Genomic DNA, 17792 nt, shown 5'->3' on the forward strand with positions numbered 1-17792 from the left:
TCTGTGACTCTGCTCAAGACAGAGTCCACAGGGTCAGAGTCCAGATAACCAGGCCAGACAAAAAGAAGAAAACAACCTAAAACCAGCAGCTCATGCTCTGCATTTCCCAGATGTTCCAGTCTGATGAAATCTAACTATGTCATTGAAATGAAAAACAATCATTGGTTGTAAGAAAAAAAATCTAACTTACTCAAAACCAAAAGATGATAGAGGTGAGGGGAAAATAATACAAAACACACTTAGAAATATAGAATTTATTTATATTCACCATAAGGTAGTTTCACATTCTGTACATGGTGACCAGGAGAGATATAATACTCTCCGAGTTTAAGATGGCATTATATTGCTATCAAACATTGCTTATGCTGTGCGTCAAAAAACACTTATTTTCCCCTTTACAAAATTTAAGGCTCAGTTTCCAAAAGATCATTTTACCACTTATTTTTCTGTTTAAGAAACTGGAAAAATTCTGAAACAAACTATAAAGTGGTGGAGGGTGAGGGGCAGTGCCACACACATCACTCATTCATACTCCTGCTGAAGACACTAAATGTGATTTTTGTTGTTATTATAAAAGGTTCCTCCTATTTGAAATGTGTTTGGTTATAGTAGATGGGAGAGGTGCTAGGTGCATATCTTTAGCATACAAACCAGGAAAACTAAAAACGTTATCACCAGTTTCTGGCTAAATGTATTTATTGGCAATGTGCCTACATATAAACCCACTCACACAGTAACTTGGACTCACTTCTCTTTGGTAAAGCTCACCAAATGGTATTTCTCTCCAAACACACTAGTAAAAAATATTAACATTGTCATTCGGCTTTCAGGTCAGATGGCCACAGAGTTGTCCTTTCTCCTAAATACTTCCCTCCATTTTTCTTTTCAGGCTTGCAGGAGACATAGCCATGATGCTAACCTGACCCCACTGTTTAAGAGACTGAAGGAAGAGGTTAAAAAGTGGCATGAGAAAGCTAATCAGGAAAAAAAGAGTTTGGGATACTTTTTGAGAATGACCATATCAATGACTCCAAACACAAAGAGTTCCAAAAGTGTTTTTCAAGTACTTTTTCCTGTAGAAGTATTCATTCAATGACATAATCATCGTACAGAAGGCAGAATCTGTTTAAACTCAGTCAACTACCTTACAATCCAGGAGGCTAATGCTCCAACAACAACAAAAGGACACCAAAGGGTTCTGCCTCTGGCATAAAAAGGTAGAGACAATCATCCAGTAGAAAATATTTACAATAAAAAAACAAACAATAAGACAAAACAATGCCCCCCAAAATACACACACACACACACACACACACACACACACACACACACTCCGTTCTAAGAGCTAGTCTGGGAAGCCAAGCTTCATCTCCAGGGTGGCCGTCAGTCCGATTCAGAGTTGAGAGATCCATTGCCAACAATCATCTTGCTGTAGTTCTTCTGTTGCTCTTCCTTAAAAGTGTTCTTCACCTTATCTCTCTTCAACCCACCATCCCTGGGAATAGAAAGGCAAACAAATAAAAGATACTCCTACCAATGATGTAAAAGGGTTACCTATTAATACTTGCTGCATGGTTTGCCATGACGCTTATGCAGCAGCTGGTCAGCAATGGGACAAAGAACACAATTTTGGAAGCAGAATGACCCAGATTCTAGTCTCTGCTTTACCACTGACCAGAGATGTGTTCCTATGAGGAAGGAACAATCGCTCTGAGGCATGGTTAAAACAAAGAACAATATGTCCACTAACTTCTTCTTTAGGGCTGGTGAATTCAACATGTAGACTCTATATTAAAACTAGAATTGTTTACCTATCTTTTTCCCCAAGGAAATCAAAATATTGTTGTTGTTCTTATCTAATTGATCCCTGTCTTACTAGAAAACCATATAGATAATCTATAATAATAAAAGTGTAATATGCTAATTAGACCGGGCGTCCTTACAGACTACCTTTCAGACGAAGCCAGGCCTGTGAGGGAAGCCCTGGTCCCAGGTACCTGCCAGTGACCAGAGTGAAGCCCAGGTCCCGGGTATGGGAGGGAAGCCAGTGCCGGCAGTCAGGGGAAGGAAGGCCTACTCTTGCACGAATTTCGTGCATTGGGCCTCTAGTTTAAAATATACACATAAGAAATGGTGAGGGTACTGAAGATGTACAAGTAAATTCCTTAAAGATAAATCATTACTCAAATCTAAGCCTATGTCTACCAAGTTGTATTTTCATTCACAGCACTATGTTTCAAGCATGTAAAATATAATCTTCTGTATTCCAAAACAGACTCAGAATAAAACAAAATAATAATAAGTTGCATTCAACTGGTAGGTAGTGCCTACATAAGCAGCATTCCTTAGCTCAGAGCCTGTGAATCTTTGAACTCTCTCCAGAGTGGTGAAAACACAGACCTGCCTGGGTTATGAGGACTCCGTGCGTGCCTTTCCTTCTTTGGAGAACACAAAGGAACAACAAACTGTAAGAGTTGGGAGGAGACTGGAGTATCAGGGGCCACTCTCCCTCCTAATCAAATGTTTTTCATTTCAACTCTTGGGAGGGCATCAACTGAGAACTTGCTTACTTTATACTGTGCCTGTTTAACTTTAACCCAGTTAAGCACAAATGCTTACCAAGTGCTCCCTGACAATGATGAATAAATCACAGGTTAGCCTGTGAACTTAATGCCATGAAGACAGAACCTGACCTACAAGCCTGTCTGAGCCCAGGGCAATGCTCTCTAGAACAGCAGTTCTCAACCTGTGGGTCGCGACCCCTTTGGCGGTCGAACGACCCTTTCACAGGGGTCGCCTAAGACCATCCTGCATATCAGATATTTACATTACGATTCATAACAGTAGCAACATTACAGTTATGAAGTAGCAATGAAAATAATTTTATGGTTGGGTCACAACATGAGAAACTGTATTTAAAGAGCCAGAAGGTTGAGAACCACTGCAGAGTCAAACCTAAGCCAGTACACAAGTCCTCAACTTAAAAATACACAATGGGCCACAAACCCTCCAGGGATCAGTTGTAAAAATATTTCCATGGGAAAAAAGTTATAAAGCGTCTTTAGGTCCCCAAAATTGCCCACAAAAGCTTCTTTTATCCAATGAACTGCCTCTAACAACCACATTTATGTGAACGCTGAATGGTAAGAACTGAGGAAGGGAGAGGGAGACCAAAAGAAAGGCCATTCCTTCTTTCCTGAGGTCCAGGCCAGAAATGGCAAAATATGAAGTGAGCAATGTTTGCCCTTAAGCATCCTGACATTATTTTTATGTAATTCTCCTTCCCAAGCATCCAGTAAACCTCATACTGCCCTAAGCGCCCCAGCTTTTACTTGCCACCCCTATAGACTTCGAAGTTGTGCCCAGTTCCCCTTTGCAATGACAGCAGATCTTGGTTCTTAAGGCAGGCAGCAGCCATATTTAAAAGCCAGTTTAAGATGATATAACTAAGTTTTCATTTAATCTAGGAGATAACTGATCCAGATATGCTAATTGAGGCCTAATAAGTAGATGACAAATACATCTGGAAATGTAGTGAGTCTATTTTCTTTTCAAAGAAGAGGCTATGTAATTAAAATAACCTTTTAGTATAAAATTGCATATAGCCTGATAAAAGGAAATTGAAAAATTCTGAGAATCATTTCCAACAGATTTCATTTAAGCCGATGTGATGGGAGTCTGCCCTGTGGCTGACAACCCTTGGCTGTTTTTTTCTCTCACAGCTTGCTTGCTTTCTTTCCTTTCTGAGGCTATTGAGTTAAAGCTCTAAGCTTTTCATAATGGCTTCAGGACAGGAGTAGGGCTGGGATGTCAGGTAAGAGGAAAGGAGAAAAGTTCAGAAAACAATGAACAAGGAAGCCAGTTAGTTATACAATGAACATGAACCCCTAGGGCATTTGTAAATTAAGTCATTGTAAACTAGGGCATTGGGAAGCCTGTCCCTTCATGATGTTTCACTTATTCTAGCTTAGATAGCATAATACAAATGTTAGTCTTAACCCATCTTAGCCCTAGGGCCAGTCAGTTGCCTTGAATCAAGAAATCAAACTCTGGCCCAGCTGGTGAGGCTCAGTGGTTGAGCGTCCACCCATGAACCAGGAGGTCACGGTTTGATTCCCAGCTGGGACACATGCCTGGATTTCAGGCTCCAACCCCAGTGGGGGCATGCGGATGCAGCTGATTGATGTGTGTCTCTTATCATTGATGCTTCCATCTCTCTTTCCCTCTCCCTAAAATCAATAAAAACATTAAAAAACAAACAAACAAAAAACCTCATACTCTGGGGTGGTCAGCCAGGCATTTAATCAGAAACCACCATAAGGCTTCAGCTATCTTGATCTCCCATCAACCTCCCAAGCTTTGTCAATCAGCATAATGAATTTTCACCGTAAAAATTAGTGGCTTGTTAATTAGCATAATTAGTGGCATGTCCAACTTCTAGCCTGTGCTCTAAGGACATGGATGTGTCACGTCCTTCTTGCTTTACTTCCTCCCTGCTAGCCATCTGCTGAACACACTGAGCAGAGCTGGGCAGCCATAAAGTACAAGTGCATTGAGGATGGTAGAGTAACACAGCATGAGCTGGAAGGAAAGGGAGAAACTTCTATCTTATTTAAGCCACTGTTATGTTGTATGAACCCCTGTCACTGTCAGCTAACCCTCCAGCTGACTAGCATAATAAATAACATTAATAAAGTGTTTTTAATTTTTAAAAAGTGGTAGTACTTCTGAAAAATTTCTTACCAGGGAAGCTCAGTCAATCCTCCTTGTCTAGCAATAGCAGACTTAACCCTGTTAGCAAACTGGACTGCATCTTCTCCTTCCTGGGGGGAAAAAAATTACAAGTATATCCTGGGTACACAATTTTCAAATCATGCCTTAAAATGTCTCAAAATAATTTAGATTTATTTTAAAATATAAGACTCACATTTTAGCTCAAATATGTTTGAGTCTCAATCATAGCAAGCATCATTCATTTTATTGAGAAAATGCAGTGCTGTGTTGTTTCATTTTTTTTAACCAGGGGTACATATTTATTATGCTCTGTATTAGTCTTATCCAAGATACAACTTTCCACAATACCTGTAGGCCCAATAAACTAACAGCAATTATAAAAATTATTATGGAAAAAAGAGTCTCTGAATATAAAATGGCCTGATTTGAAGAGAACTACATTTTTTTTAAAGAAAGACTTTTGCAATTTATTTATATGCATATATTTCATCAATTTTTAGAGAAAGATGAAGGGAGGAGAGGGAGAGGGGTGGAGAGAAAGAGAGAGAAAAACATTGATCTGCTGCCTCCTGCACACCCACTACTGGGGATTAAGCCAGCAACATGGGCATGTGCCCTGACTGGAATCTAGCCGGCAACCTCTTGGTGCACAGATGATGCCCAACCAATTGAGCCACACCCGCCAGGGCCAAAAGAACTACATTTTTTAAAAAATGACTCATTTTCCTGAGAAAGCAGAAAGGCAGTCCAGGTCTAGCTGATGTGAGGAAGGGAGACGTCCACGTTTTCAGGTAAAGGTTTTCTCATTTTTATCTGATTAAATCCCCAAAGTCCAGCTATTGTTTTCTGTGGCCTACCTCTCTCGTCATGGGAGGCAAGTACCACACATCACAGACGATGGCCCAGCTGGTCATCATTCGAAGCAGGTAGCTCACCATGTTGTATTTACTACTGTTCCAAAAGGCATCACCAAACTGAGGGTTATACTGAGAAAAGAAAAGAAAACACGTCACAGTTATGAATTAAGTGCTGGCTTCTCCTATCCAAGTCAATGCTTTCAAGGTGGCAGGCCCAACCTCTCTATGAGATTCAAAAAAAGAGAGAAGTTTCTTTGCTTGAAAGAAATGATCAAGGAAGCAAACCAGTCCAGCAAACTCCTCTGACCACAGCCCAGAGCACTGCAACGAGAGGCTGATTGACTCTTTTTCTATTTTATTTTTAAGAGTTTATTTGAGCCAGACTGGTGACATACTAATAATGCTGGGTACATGACCCTTAAATGTCTGTCGCCCCACTTAACTGGAAGGTGGGTGAAAATAGGGACAATATCTGTTCTGCTCATCACTGACTCTGTGCTCAGTGTTCAGGCTTTGGCCTGGCTTGAAGTCCCTGGTATATATCCTATCCATATCCATAGGGAGAGAATGATCAAGCAAATGGGCAAAATGTAAACAGCTGGTAAATCTGAGTAATGTATATACAACTGCTCCTTATTCTCACAAATTTTTAATTATCAAGTAACTAAGTGCCCTTTTCTGAAGGGAGGAGGGAATCTGTTTTACCTTAATTGCAACTGGATATATGGTTCCTCCAATTTCAAAGCTTCCCTTTTTAAACATCATGACTGAAGTATTATTGATGCAAGTTCCTGCAAGAACATGGGGGGGGGGGGGTGGCGGTGGGGTGTGAAGAGGTGTTAAGAGGAATTACTATGATATAAAATAATTTAAATTACTCAAATCATATCAAAATTACAGACATTTTACTACCGTTTCACAAACTGATTCCTGCTTAAGTAGTAATTTGATAGTTCCAAGCAGGTCTAATGAGAAACTTTTACTTTATTATTGAATGCTTTAGAGATACAACTTCTTCACAACACGTAATAATTTCAACACATTTAAAATAAGGACCTTGGAAAAGTTACGGACAATACCTTTCTAAGTTCATTACCCAGAAATAACTTTTAAGATTAAAAAGGTAAGACTTCCATGCCCATAGGACAGCAGATGTAGGCTAAAAATGACAATTCCAGAACAATCCAAATCCTCATACACTTTTGGTGCTTGTTATCAACTATAACTTGGTAGACAGTCTTTCTCTTACCTTCAGGAAAGATTAATATGGGTAATTTTTTCCTATCAGCAATGTGTTCTCGTAGTCTGTGAAGAAAAATAAAGGATCAAAATTCCATCTTTAAACAGAGAGAGATGGAAATCATCTTTGGTATTCTCTACACTCTACTGTCACAAATATATGGAAAAGCAATAAGGAGAAAAGAAACAAGATATAAGTCAAGAAAATAAACTCAGGTGGGTCCCTTTATAAAGAAGTGTAAGGATAGCTGCACTAGTTCAATTTCTCTCATCTCAAAGTGAGTGATTGGCAGTGTCTTCTGCCCACTCTTTAAAAACAAATGTTAGGCAGTCAGATGACAGGAGCTCTGGAGTCCCTGTCATGAGCTTTGTGCCCTTTCTTCTGTATCTTTATTACTCCATCTGAAAAATGGGGATATTGATTGCTTGACCTGTCCGCCTATGGCCATTAAGTGTAAAACATTCCTTAAATGGGTCAGGCTGAACTTTCCTAGGAAATACGCACCATAATAAAGCCTGTATTCTTCCAGGCTTAGGTTCTGTCCTCCCTGCAGCCAGCCCTGAATTCCAACTGCTCATCAGCAGCTAGTAAGGCTGAGACAGGGAGATTACAGCCCCCAGAGTGGCCCACTGCTAAATAATCTCCCACTGCTATCCCCATCTAGAGGGTAGTTATTCTAACAGATTTCAATAAATATACTTTTCATTTTATCCTTAAGAGCATGGCTCACCTTCATGCTTATAGAAACAATGGCCAGAGTGCCTTCAGTTAAAGGCCTCAGGCAAAAAAGGGTTTCCCAAAAAAGGTTTCTGGTAGCTCATCTCTATCCCAAGTCCCAGAGGGATTTATCCTGTTTCATAGAGATTAGCTCTGTCTGTCTCCAGGTAGATTTAAGTGGTAATAGTCTTTCAGCAAACATTAACCTATTAATTGATAGATATAATCTATTAATTCACCAAACAGTTACAAATTATTTAACTTTCTAGGTAGTAATTTTAACTTTGAAAATTCAGTAACTGGACTATACCTAAATCACCACAACATAAACTGATGGGCTTTCTAATCTCATCATATGCTCCACTATTCCTGCAGAATTAAAACTTTTTAAAATCTAGCTAAGACAGGTGATGTAACCAGAAAAAGCCTACCACAAATAGAGCTCCATGTTTTAGCTTTAATCTTAGCACTGTTCTGCCCTCTTGGGCAGGAAGGCCAAGATTTATCATATTTTATGCTACGCAAATGGGTAGTGAGTCACTGCTTACCTCTTGGTAACCAGGTGTCGATCTTTCATTTCTGAGCGTTCAAACCAGACATGTGGGCAAGCCTTAACCATAGCTCTCTGAATAATTCCCATCAATCCACCATGAACCTGGCCAACCTAGAAATACCATCAGAAAGAGAAAAAATGTAAATGTAAAGGCACAGCAGTTCAAAAAAAGCGTGTGTGTGTGTGTGTGTGTGTGTGTGTGTGTGTGTGTGTGTTTAAGTAGGAGTAAGTTCTTATTCCCCAGTAGAAAAGATCAATCTACTTCTACTGACTAAAGTTATTAGCCTATACAAAGGACATGAATGGCCAAATATAAGCAAAAGGTGTTCTTTAGTAGCACCTTTGAATTTTAAGCTATGTTGATATAATAGCTATACTATAGGTTTAAAAAGTAGAGTAGTCAAGAGAAATTCAAATTAAAACTACACTGAAATACCATCCCTCACCTATCAGATTGAAAAAGAACCAAAGCTTAACAATGTACTCTAAACCAAGGCTATGGGACACGGGCACTGTCGTACATTTCTTGGAATGGGGGAGATTATAATCCCCATGGGAGGAAATTTTGCAATACCTTTTCAAAACTGCATATATATTTATCCTTCAACTCAATAATTCTACTTCTAGAAACTTATCCTGAAGATAGACCATTTCACTCCAACAAAATGAAAATACATGTGCACAAGGTTGAAGTGGCTTCCTTCAAATGACTCCCTAGAAAAGTACACCCAATGGAGTACTACTATGCATTCTGTGAAAAGAGCAAGGTTGAACTCTATGACTGATTAATGATTTCCAAGAGACATTATTAAATGCGGAAAAAGCAACCTGCAGAGAGCAAATATAGTATAATGCTTTTTGTATGAGACAGGAGGGGAAATATACATATATATTTGTTTACCTCTACAAAAATAAAGAATAACCAAAAACAATGAAATTGGAATCTTACACGGGTAGAAAAGAATGCGGTAGAATGGAAGGAAAGGGATAATATGCCTTTAAACAAAAAATGTTTTGACATTTGGAAACATATTAATGTCCTACATATTCAAAAATTAAATCAACAAGGATGGGACTGGCAAACTGAAAGCAAATGAACCCAGCTGTATTTCAAATGAGTAAAAGAACAACACTGAAGCAAGGTGGAGGGGAAGGGGGCATGGGAATCCAAGAAATTTATAAAGACAGTATTTGAGCACACCCCCTCATCTTGGATGGGTTACTGAGAACTGCAAAATACCCTGAATTATTCTTATATTTGTTTCTCGTAGTAAAACAGGTGAAGCAATCCTGAAACAATTTTGGATGTATTATAGAATTGAGAAAATGAGTTGATATTGTTGGGAAACAGGACACTCACTGCGAAAAAAAGGAAGATAAAATATGGATTGGGGGAAGCAAGAAAGAACCCTATAAATTTGTGTAGACTCATATATCTAATATTATATCAGTATTAAGAATAACATTAGGGCCCTAACTGGTTTGGCTCAGTGGATAGAGTGTCGGCCTGCGGAATGAAGGGTCCCAGGTTCGATTCCGGTCAAGGGCATGTACCTTGGTTGTGGGCACATACCCAGTAGGGAGTGTGCAGGAGGCAGCTGATCGATGTTTCTAACTCTCTATCTCTCTCCCTTCCTCTCTGTAAAAAAGTCAATAAAATATATTTTTTTAAAAAAAGAATAACATTAGGAATTTTAAATATAAATATATTAAAATATAAGTAGTTTACATGCATTTTTATAAAGAAAGCCAATATATGAGGATGCAAATAATAAAGCAAATGGGCCAAATATTACCAATAGGTAAGTGTGAATAAGGGGCACATGGATATGGTAACATTTTTATTATTTCAACTTCCATGTGAGTTGTAAAATACTGCGAAATTTAAAAAAAAAAAAAAAAGTAGAGATCTTTGCTTAGGAAGGAAAAAACTTTGAAAAGCCACTGAGATGGGATCTTGAACATTCTTCAAATATATAGTCTATGTTTAGCCAAAAGAAAACAAATATGACCTCTGGAGGGTAGCAATAGTTTCCTCCCTCCATTTCTGCCCCCTGCCTCTGATTGAAATTCAAATGGCTTTAGGTTTCTATCACTCAACACATTAGAAAGTTCATAAGTAGTATGCTTTCATAACCTTGACTAATATTGTAATTGCAACTACACATGATCAAAAAGCACAGAAAATGCCAACAAAATTCTGAGACCTTCAGTCACAAATGAGTTATGCTCAACTCTTGTTGACAAGGACACTAAATGAATATGGTCTCAGACACATAAAATGATGATTAGGTAAGTTGGTTAAAATGCCTGAACCTCTGTTTTCTTATCTATAACAAAATCTCAACTCTAACTTCACTGAATTACAGGGAAGGTCAAATATAATGGATGTGAAAGTGCCTATCCACATAAATGCAAGGAATTATTATAGACTCCCAGGACTACACTGGGGTAAGGGGTCTATCAAGGGTTGTGAACTTGAGGCTCCTTGGAAGGGCTTTCTGGAGATCCATAGACACATTGAAATTAGACACAGAATTATGTTTGTATGATGCACAAATATGTTGTTGTGCTTTGTTTATTTTCCTTATTACGTAACTATTTACTGATTCCTAACCTTAAAAAGGTTAAGAAGTACCAATTCCCAAAGTCCTTGCAGAAAGTTGGTTAATGCTCCCTTAGATTCAGAGAGAACCCAATGACTTATTAGTACAGTAAGTTAGCAATGTGTTAAAATGTGTTACATATCTGAATTCCTATTTTAGGCAGATTAAATACCTAGCAATAAGTTAGGAGTTTTCACAAAGGCCTTCAAAACCCCCTCAGTGATTGCATAACCTGTGTACAGTCAAATACCACAGCGTGCCAGAATTCCCACTCTCCTATCTACAGCAGACAATGAATAGTGGCTTCCTTCAAATGCCTCCCCAGAAAAGTACATCAACCACGACTGTCAGTCACTGGAGCTGAGAAGTGAGAAAAAAAAATCCATCTGCTCTTCCTGAAGCCCAAGCCACCACCACTAAGGGATATGAAAAGAGGATCCCCCAAGACGGTGGGTTATGGGGTTTGGGTAGGGTTTTCTTTTTTATTTTAGGGCTTTAGACAAGAATTGAAAAAGACAATGTGGTATAAATATTTGCCTTTCTTTTTTAATCTCTATTAAAGGAATTGTTTGTTTGTTTGTTTGTTTTAAATTGCTTGTGACTCCCTGAAGGAAGGCAGAACTAACTTGGCTGGTAAGGGATTTTCACAGATCTAAGGAGGAAGACATTAATCTCTGAAAGTGTTATTAAACATCACAGGGATTTTAGAAGCAAGATGGAATCAACTTGATAAAGTCCTATTAAACTCAAGTGTGTCTGCATTTTAGTAAGTCAAATTTTTATTACCTTAAATATAATGTTTTTTTCTTTCTTTTTCTTACACTATATGTTCATGTAAATATATTACATAACATATAGCTACAGTAGTATAACCCAATCACTTTGTAATATAAAACTTTACGATTTGTGCCCAAATAAATTTAAAATTGGAGCAAGCCACAAAACATGGAACTACTTGAAATATCAATAAGCTGCTCTTACCATAGCATAGCATCCATCCGTTGTTAAGATCAAAACATCTATTGGGGAGGTATGGTTAGCAACACAAATGCCTCCCTTCTGGGGTTTGTACTGCCTGCAATCACAAACAATGGTAAATACTAAACATTGAAAAATGGCAACTATTTAGCAGAACAGCATGTAGAGATTCATCCTATTATGTTTTAAAAAGTTCAGTAAAAAAATAAAGTTCATAGTAGATGGGCCCACCTTAAAAAGGTTGTCTCTGGGGGTCTATCTGATTTAAACAGTGGTGAATCAGATTGGGGTAAGAGTATAGGAAAAGGAACCCCTGACTTTCCCTTTATATATTTTTATGTCATTTTTTGTAATGACCAGATTTTCCTTTTATGATGCAAATATAATTTTAAAATATTAGACTAAGTTATAAAGATTCTATAATTTTAATAAATTTTGTGATAAGTTTCATTCATTTTACCATAAGCATTTTCCTGTTATTTTCATCTTCATAGCATCACTTTTAGAGCCTTCACGGTGATCCACAGAGTAAAATTCCTATTGGTTCCTTTCTCCCTTCTATCCCCCTAAAACAGAAGTTGGCAAACTTTTCCTGTCACAGGCCAGAGAGTAAATGCTTTAAGCTTTGCAAGCCAGCCAATCTGTCAAAACTATAGGACTCTGCTGTTTTGGCACAAGGCAACCACAGAAAATATGTAAATGAGTGAGCATGGCTGTGTTCACTAAAACTTTATTTACAGAAAACAGATGGTGGGACACATGTGGCCGACGGGCCCATAGTTTAGTTTGCTGACCTCTGTCTTAGAGTTCAACCAGTACTGGACACTAATAAAGCAAAGCAATTTTCTTTGGTTCTCTGCTGAGAAGAAAGGAAACCAAACGCACAGCTTTAGCATGTTTTCCTTAAAATGAGAGGCAATTCTATAAAAAGTTATGAATTCCTCTCTATGTAATTAAAGCACCTTTCCTGTGGAAGGTATCTCCTCTGCTCACATTTCTTCCGAAGCATTTTCTTCTACTCCTCACCCCAAAACTCACAGCCCAATTACAAAATCATATAATTTTAGAAATTGAAGGGGCCTTTTATGTTGGTGTCACACGGGAAAGCCAAATAATAAACTGTTTCCCTTCCACAAATGAAATAGAAGGACCCAGACACTGAAAAATTAGAGGCTTGTCCCAGAACTTTTAAAACAATGATGTTAAATGTAAGAAAAAATAAAGTTGAGTTAATAGAAAAGTTAGAAATCAAAACTCCTCTCATTTAGCTTATAACTTCACTTAGCTACCATTACCCTCTACAACTAAGGTAAGGGAAGCAGAATGTCGGGGTCCGTATTAAGGCTCAGTTATGGAATTTTAGGAGGAGCAGGAATGAGACCAGAGACTAGGCCTCCAGATTCCAAGTCTGGTCCTCCTTCAACCACACTGAAGGCCTGTCACCTTCACCACTGTTTAAGTCAGACGGATCTCATTCAAAATCTGACTGCCACTTACTATGCAATCCCAGACAACCAATCCCAGAGCCCCCGTTTCTTCCCCTGTCAAACAGGAAAACAGCACCTCTTAGAGGGAAGACCTCGAGAAGCACAGGCCTGCCCTGCACACCACAAATGCCCAATGACCAAGTGTCATTACATGTTTATTGGTATGTTCCTTCTGCAAACGGACTGCTTTTTTAAAGAGGTTTTGTGAGTGATTATGTCTCTGACACTCTAAGAGGTAGGGATGAACACACAGGAAGTCCTCTCATTTCACCTGTCCACACGCACTGACCTGACCTAGAGAAAGCCAGGCCCGAAGCCAGCAGACACTCACCTGTTGTGATAATGAATGGTCCCGGAGAGGGCGCGCACACAGATCCGGCAGCAGGTCAGGTGGACCAGCTCACTTAGCCAGGTTTTTAAACTGAAGGAAAGAAAAAACATTTTATTGTGCCGTTCTGGGCACTCCTAGGAAATAATACAATAAAAGCTTTAACGTGCTCCTTCACAGTAGCAGCCTGTGCTCTGAAACACGAGCACAGTTCAATTCTCATAGTCTCACTGAGGCACTTAGGACAACATGCTGAAGGAAAGTAGCTCCCTCCCGACTCGACTCTCCCGATAAGTTCCTCATCAAGAGAAGCTGAAGCTTCTTTGGTCTCAGCCCTATGAGGCTGACAATATTATAAGACTCTCGCTTTCCTTAAGTTCTTCAGTCATTTTCTTTCTTCTCTTTCTTTTCCCTTTGAAAATACAACTTCTTGGGACTTACATGAAAGTATGTTTGAGAATATGAAGTAAGCAGGATGTTAACAAATGTGTTGAGGCCATAGATTTGATACTGTACATTGGAATTCATCAAATATTCTCTTTGTGGATATAGCTAAGAAAAGGACAATCCTATTTGCGGCTGTGAAAGGAAACATGTCACCTGCTGTCTGGAAGCTGCCCAACCAGTGTCGTTCCAATAACCAACAAGCTGATCCCAATGAAAGCCAAGGTAACCCTGTAAAAGGAAAGGGGATGCAAATGTTTAGTTGAATAGTAGGGGTAAAGGAAAATAACCTGAAACTTCACAAATAACAAAATTGTGGATAAGTTGTGGGGCATCCATGCTATGGGATATGGTGCAGCCATAAGAACTGGATAAATCTATAGGTTCTGACATGGAAGAACGATCCTTGGTACATTTTGAGAGCAAAAAAAGCAGTCTCAAGACAATGTATGGAAAATGATGACATTTTCAAAATAACAGCAGGCACATGAATCGTCTATAATACACAGAGAAGGCCTGGAAATCAATTCACAAACCATCAAGTTCAATCTACATAATCATCAGAGTGTTAAGTGGGCTAGTGAAGGGAACAAATGAAAAGTCTTGACCATCTGCTTTATTATTTTAATTTTTAAATTATCCTGAATTGCTTAAATTAATACATAGTAACTTCTATACAAAATAGATTTATGTTGTATAAAGGAGTCATTTCAGGTTGAAAGTAGTCATTGTGTTTTGTTCAGGGTACTTTGGTGTGGTGTGATAAGGCTGTAAAAGAAAATATCTTGCAAAGGTCTGAAAATCACTTGGTTTTCCTGGGTTTTTTTAATGACAGGTAACCAAAAGGGTACAATTCAAAATTTTCTTGAGTATATTTAAAATTTATAGCAGATGGCAAAATAAGCTGTACTTACAGGCTCATTCATACTAAGAACTCCAAATTATATATTCCTCAATGCAAACCTAATGGTTGTTCCTTTGGACAGTTCGAGATAACTTGAAAGTTAGCAAACAAGATGACTGACAATATTTTAAATCTCCACACAGACATTTTTTCATTTTTGAAAAGTGCTTTTAATATATATTTCAATAACTTCAAAAATAATATCACTTTAGAAATTAAATAGAATTACTCAAAAAGAAAAAGTTGAGTTTTATAATCTTTCAGAATAAATGGATTTCCTCATAAACACCTCATACGGGTATTAAAGTCTTGGTTTAACACCTTTTTGTTGTTGTTGTTGTTGTTGTTGTTGTTAATCTTCACCTGATATTTTCCCATTAAAGAGAGTGGAGCCCAGCCATGTGGCTCAGTGGTTGAGCATTGACCTAGGAAACAGAACGTCACGGTTCGATTCTCAGTCAAGGCAAATGCCTGGGTTGCTGGCTTGATCCCTAGTGTGAGGAGTGCAGGAGGCAGCCAATCAATGATTCTCTCTCATCATTGATGTTTCTATCTCTCTCTCCCTTTCCCTTCTTCTCTGAAATCAATAAAAATATATTTAAAAAAATAAAAAATAAAGAGAATGGAAGGGAGGGGGAGAGACAGATAGAGAAACATCAAGATACATTGATTGGTTGCCTCACGCACAAGCCCCCGGGATGAGCCTGCAATCTATGTAACGTGCCCTTGATCAGGAATCGAACCTGGGACCCTCTGGTCCGTAGGCCGAGCTCTATCCACTCAAACTTGCTAGGGCAGTTTAACACGTTTTGACACAGCAATAGAAGGTCAAATTAAGCTTCCTTTAGTTGCCATACTTTCATGTCAGTCACTGATGATAACTAAATAGCTGTTTTAATCTTAACCATCAATTATGCAAAAGTTTTAAAATGTTTTGCCATCTTGATCTAAGGAGAATCACTTGTTCCTACACATTAAATCAGAAGGGTTGACATTTCAACATGTCTAACAATTATGTTCCAAACCATTGAAGGTTTTTGTCTGCTAGACCAACAAGCCAGAAAATTCTCTTTTCCAGTTGAAGTGAGCAAACAGGAGAATTCTCTTAGATGACACAAAGTTTTCAGCCACAATCTGTTTATGAGGTTTTTTAAGAGCTTTATGGAGCTACAATTCACATATCATAAAATTCACCCATTTAAAATGTATAATCCAATTGTTTTTGGCATATTCACAGAGTTGTACGACCACCAACACAATCATTTTTAGCACAATCTGGGGGTTTTTTTATGCTTACTTTATAGCAATTCCTTCTTTTAAACACCAGTTTTAAAGCAATTCTTTCATAATGAAGAGTTTGTAGTAAGAGTAGGAATCTTAATTTTGCCATTTCTTCTTGTTCTTGGATGCTTACATTACAGGATTATCTTAAACCTGGTTTCTTTGCAAGAATCTTTTATGTCACATCTATTGTATGTGCATTAATTTAATTTAAACTAGATAATAAAATCATAACACTATTTGCTGGACACCCACAGCAGGTGAAAGCTAACCAAGAAATGAGGGAATCTCAAGACTCTGTTGTGAAATCCTCACTGTTCTCAATGGCTGCTTGGGATATGGTGCCTGATCAATGGACCAAGTGAAGATAGAAGAGCTTATCTATATATTCAGCTTCACTGAGGTTTCATTTCTTTTTAAGAATAAAAACAATAAATGGAAGCTCTAATTATAATAAACTAGAAACTTCCAATAAATAAAAGCTTGAATATTGCCTTCCATAGCATGCAATTAGATAGTTTTGGGCATCCCCGAGTACATGAACCCCACACTGGCTTAAGGTTCAAGCAAAAGTGTATATAAAGCCCTGCTGGAGTGTGGAGTGTCTCAGCTGGTTGAGTGTCATCCTGTACACCAAAACACTGCTGGATCAATTCCTGGTCAGGGAACATACCTGAGTTTGATTCCTGATTGGGGCACATAAAAAAGATCTCTCTCTCTCTCTCTCTCTCTCTCTCTCTCTCTCTCTCTCTTCCCCCCCCCCCCCGCCCCTTTCCTTAGTATGTCTTCAGATGAGGATTTAAAACAAAAACAGAAGTGTATATGAAACCCTGAATTTCACTTTGTTATTAGAGCTGAAATGATTCCCAAAAGACGTAACATGCCCCCAATATCTAGTCACTGGCAACATGAGCACAGGAAAGCAGAAAGAGTTTCTTAGAAATGTGCCTTTGCTTATACTTAAGCAATCTTCTCCCCTGTAATAAATCTGAATGAGGCAAGTATAGGCCACCCTAGGGATGGTAAAGAGGTTTCAAGTTATGTACCAATTTTTGTTGGCTGATAGCGACTGCCTGGAACGCTCTATTGAGAGGATACCAAGGCCATGTCCAAGGGAAATGAAGCAAGACAATAAACAGGAATGTTATGACTGATACACATACATACTACCTGCCACCACCATACTAAACAAGCCTTAGTCACCTGCACTACATCCCAATGTCCAGTGTTCCCTCTTCTACTCTAGTTCCATACCATGGTTCCAGTCAGTAGAGCTTGAGGATACCTCCTCATCAGGTGGCACTCAAACTCAGAACCAGAAAGAGACCCAGACGTGGAACTTTTAATAAGAAAAGTGAGTGATCATAAATGGATGTGGATGGAACACATTCACTCTACTGAATGGCTCTCTCCCATGTGGTAACCACTCTCGGGAATGTTTCCTCTCCTAGGCAGCTATGAAACACTACAGACCAGCAGAGAGACAGTTATAGTTTGTTTATCACACAGTGAGTGTGAAACTGTAAAACCTCTTCTTTTTTCTCATTTCCCTTTTCTATCCATCAAATTATCTATGATGGAAAGTGTAACGTGGATCCAGACTAATATATAATAGATTCTGAATACACACCTTAATTTGGGGAGGAAGAGGAGGAGACGTGAA

General features: G+C 38.6%; 1 protein-coding gene across 2 annotated transcripts in view; it reads right to left on the reverse strand.

Annotated features, from left to right (window-relative positions):
* Positions 1-239: 239 nt before the first annotated feature.
* GPAT3 (glycerol-3-phosphate acyltransferase 3) overlaps positions 240-17792 on the reverse strand; it is a 67375-nt gene continuing 49822 nt past the window's right edge. For both annotated transcript variants that reach the window (XM_059666399.1, XM_059666408.1), the window contains 9 exons: positions 14101-14175; positions 13504-13593; positions 11689-11782; positions 8097-8212; positions 6841-6896; positions 6297-6382; positions 5592-5720; positions 4744-4823; positions 240-1495 (listed from right to left, as the gene is read on the reverse strand). In XM_059666399.1, coding sequence (XP_059522382.1) covers positions 1384-1495; positions 4744-4823; positions 5592-5720; positions 6297-6382; positions 6841-6896; positions 8097-8212; positions 11689-11782; positions 13504-13593; positions 14101-14175 — 838 coding nt within the window. In that variant the 3' untranslated portion in view covers positions 240-1383. The remainder of the gene's footprint in view (positions 1496-4743; positions 4824-5591; positions 5721-6296; positions 6383-6840; positions 6897-8096; positions 8213-11688; positions 11783-13503; positions 13594-14100; positions 14176-17792) is intronic.

This window comes from Myotis daubentonii, chromosome 1 (assembly GCF_963259705.1).
Source record: "Myotis daubentonii chromosome 1, mMyoDau2.1, whole genome shotgun sequence".
NCBI lineage: Eukaryota > Metazoa > Chordata > Mammalia > Chiroptera > Vespertilionidae > Myotis > Myotis daubentonii.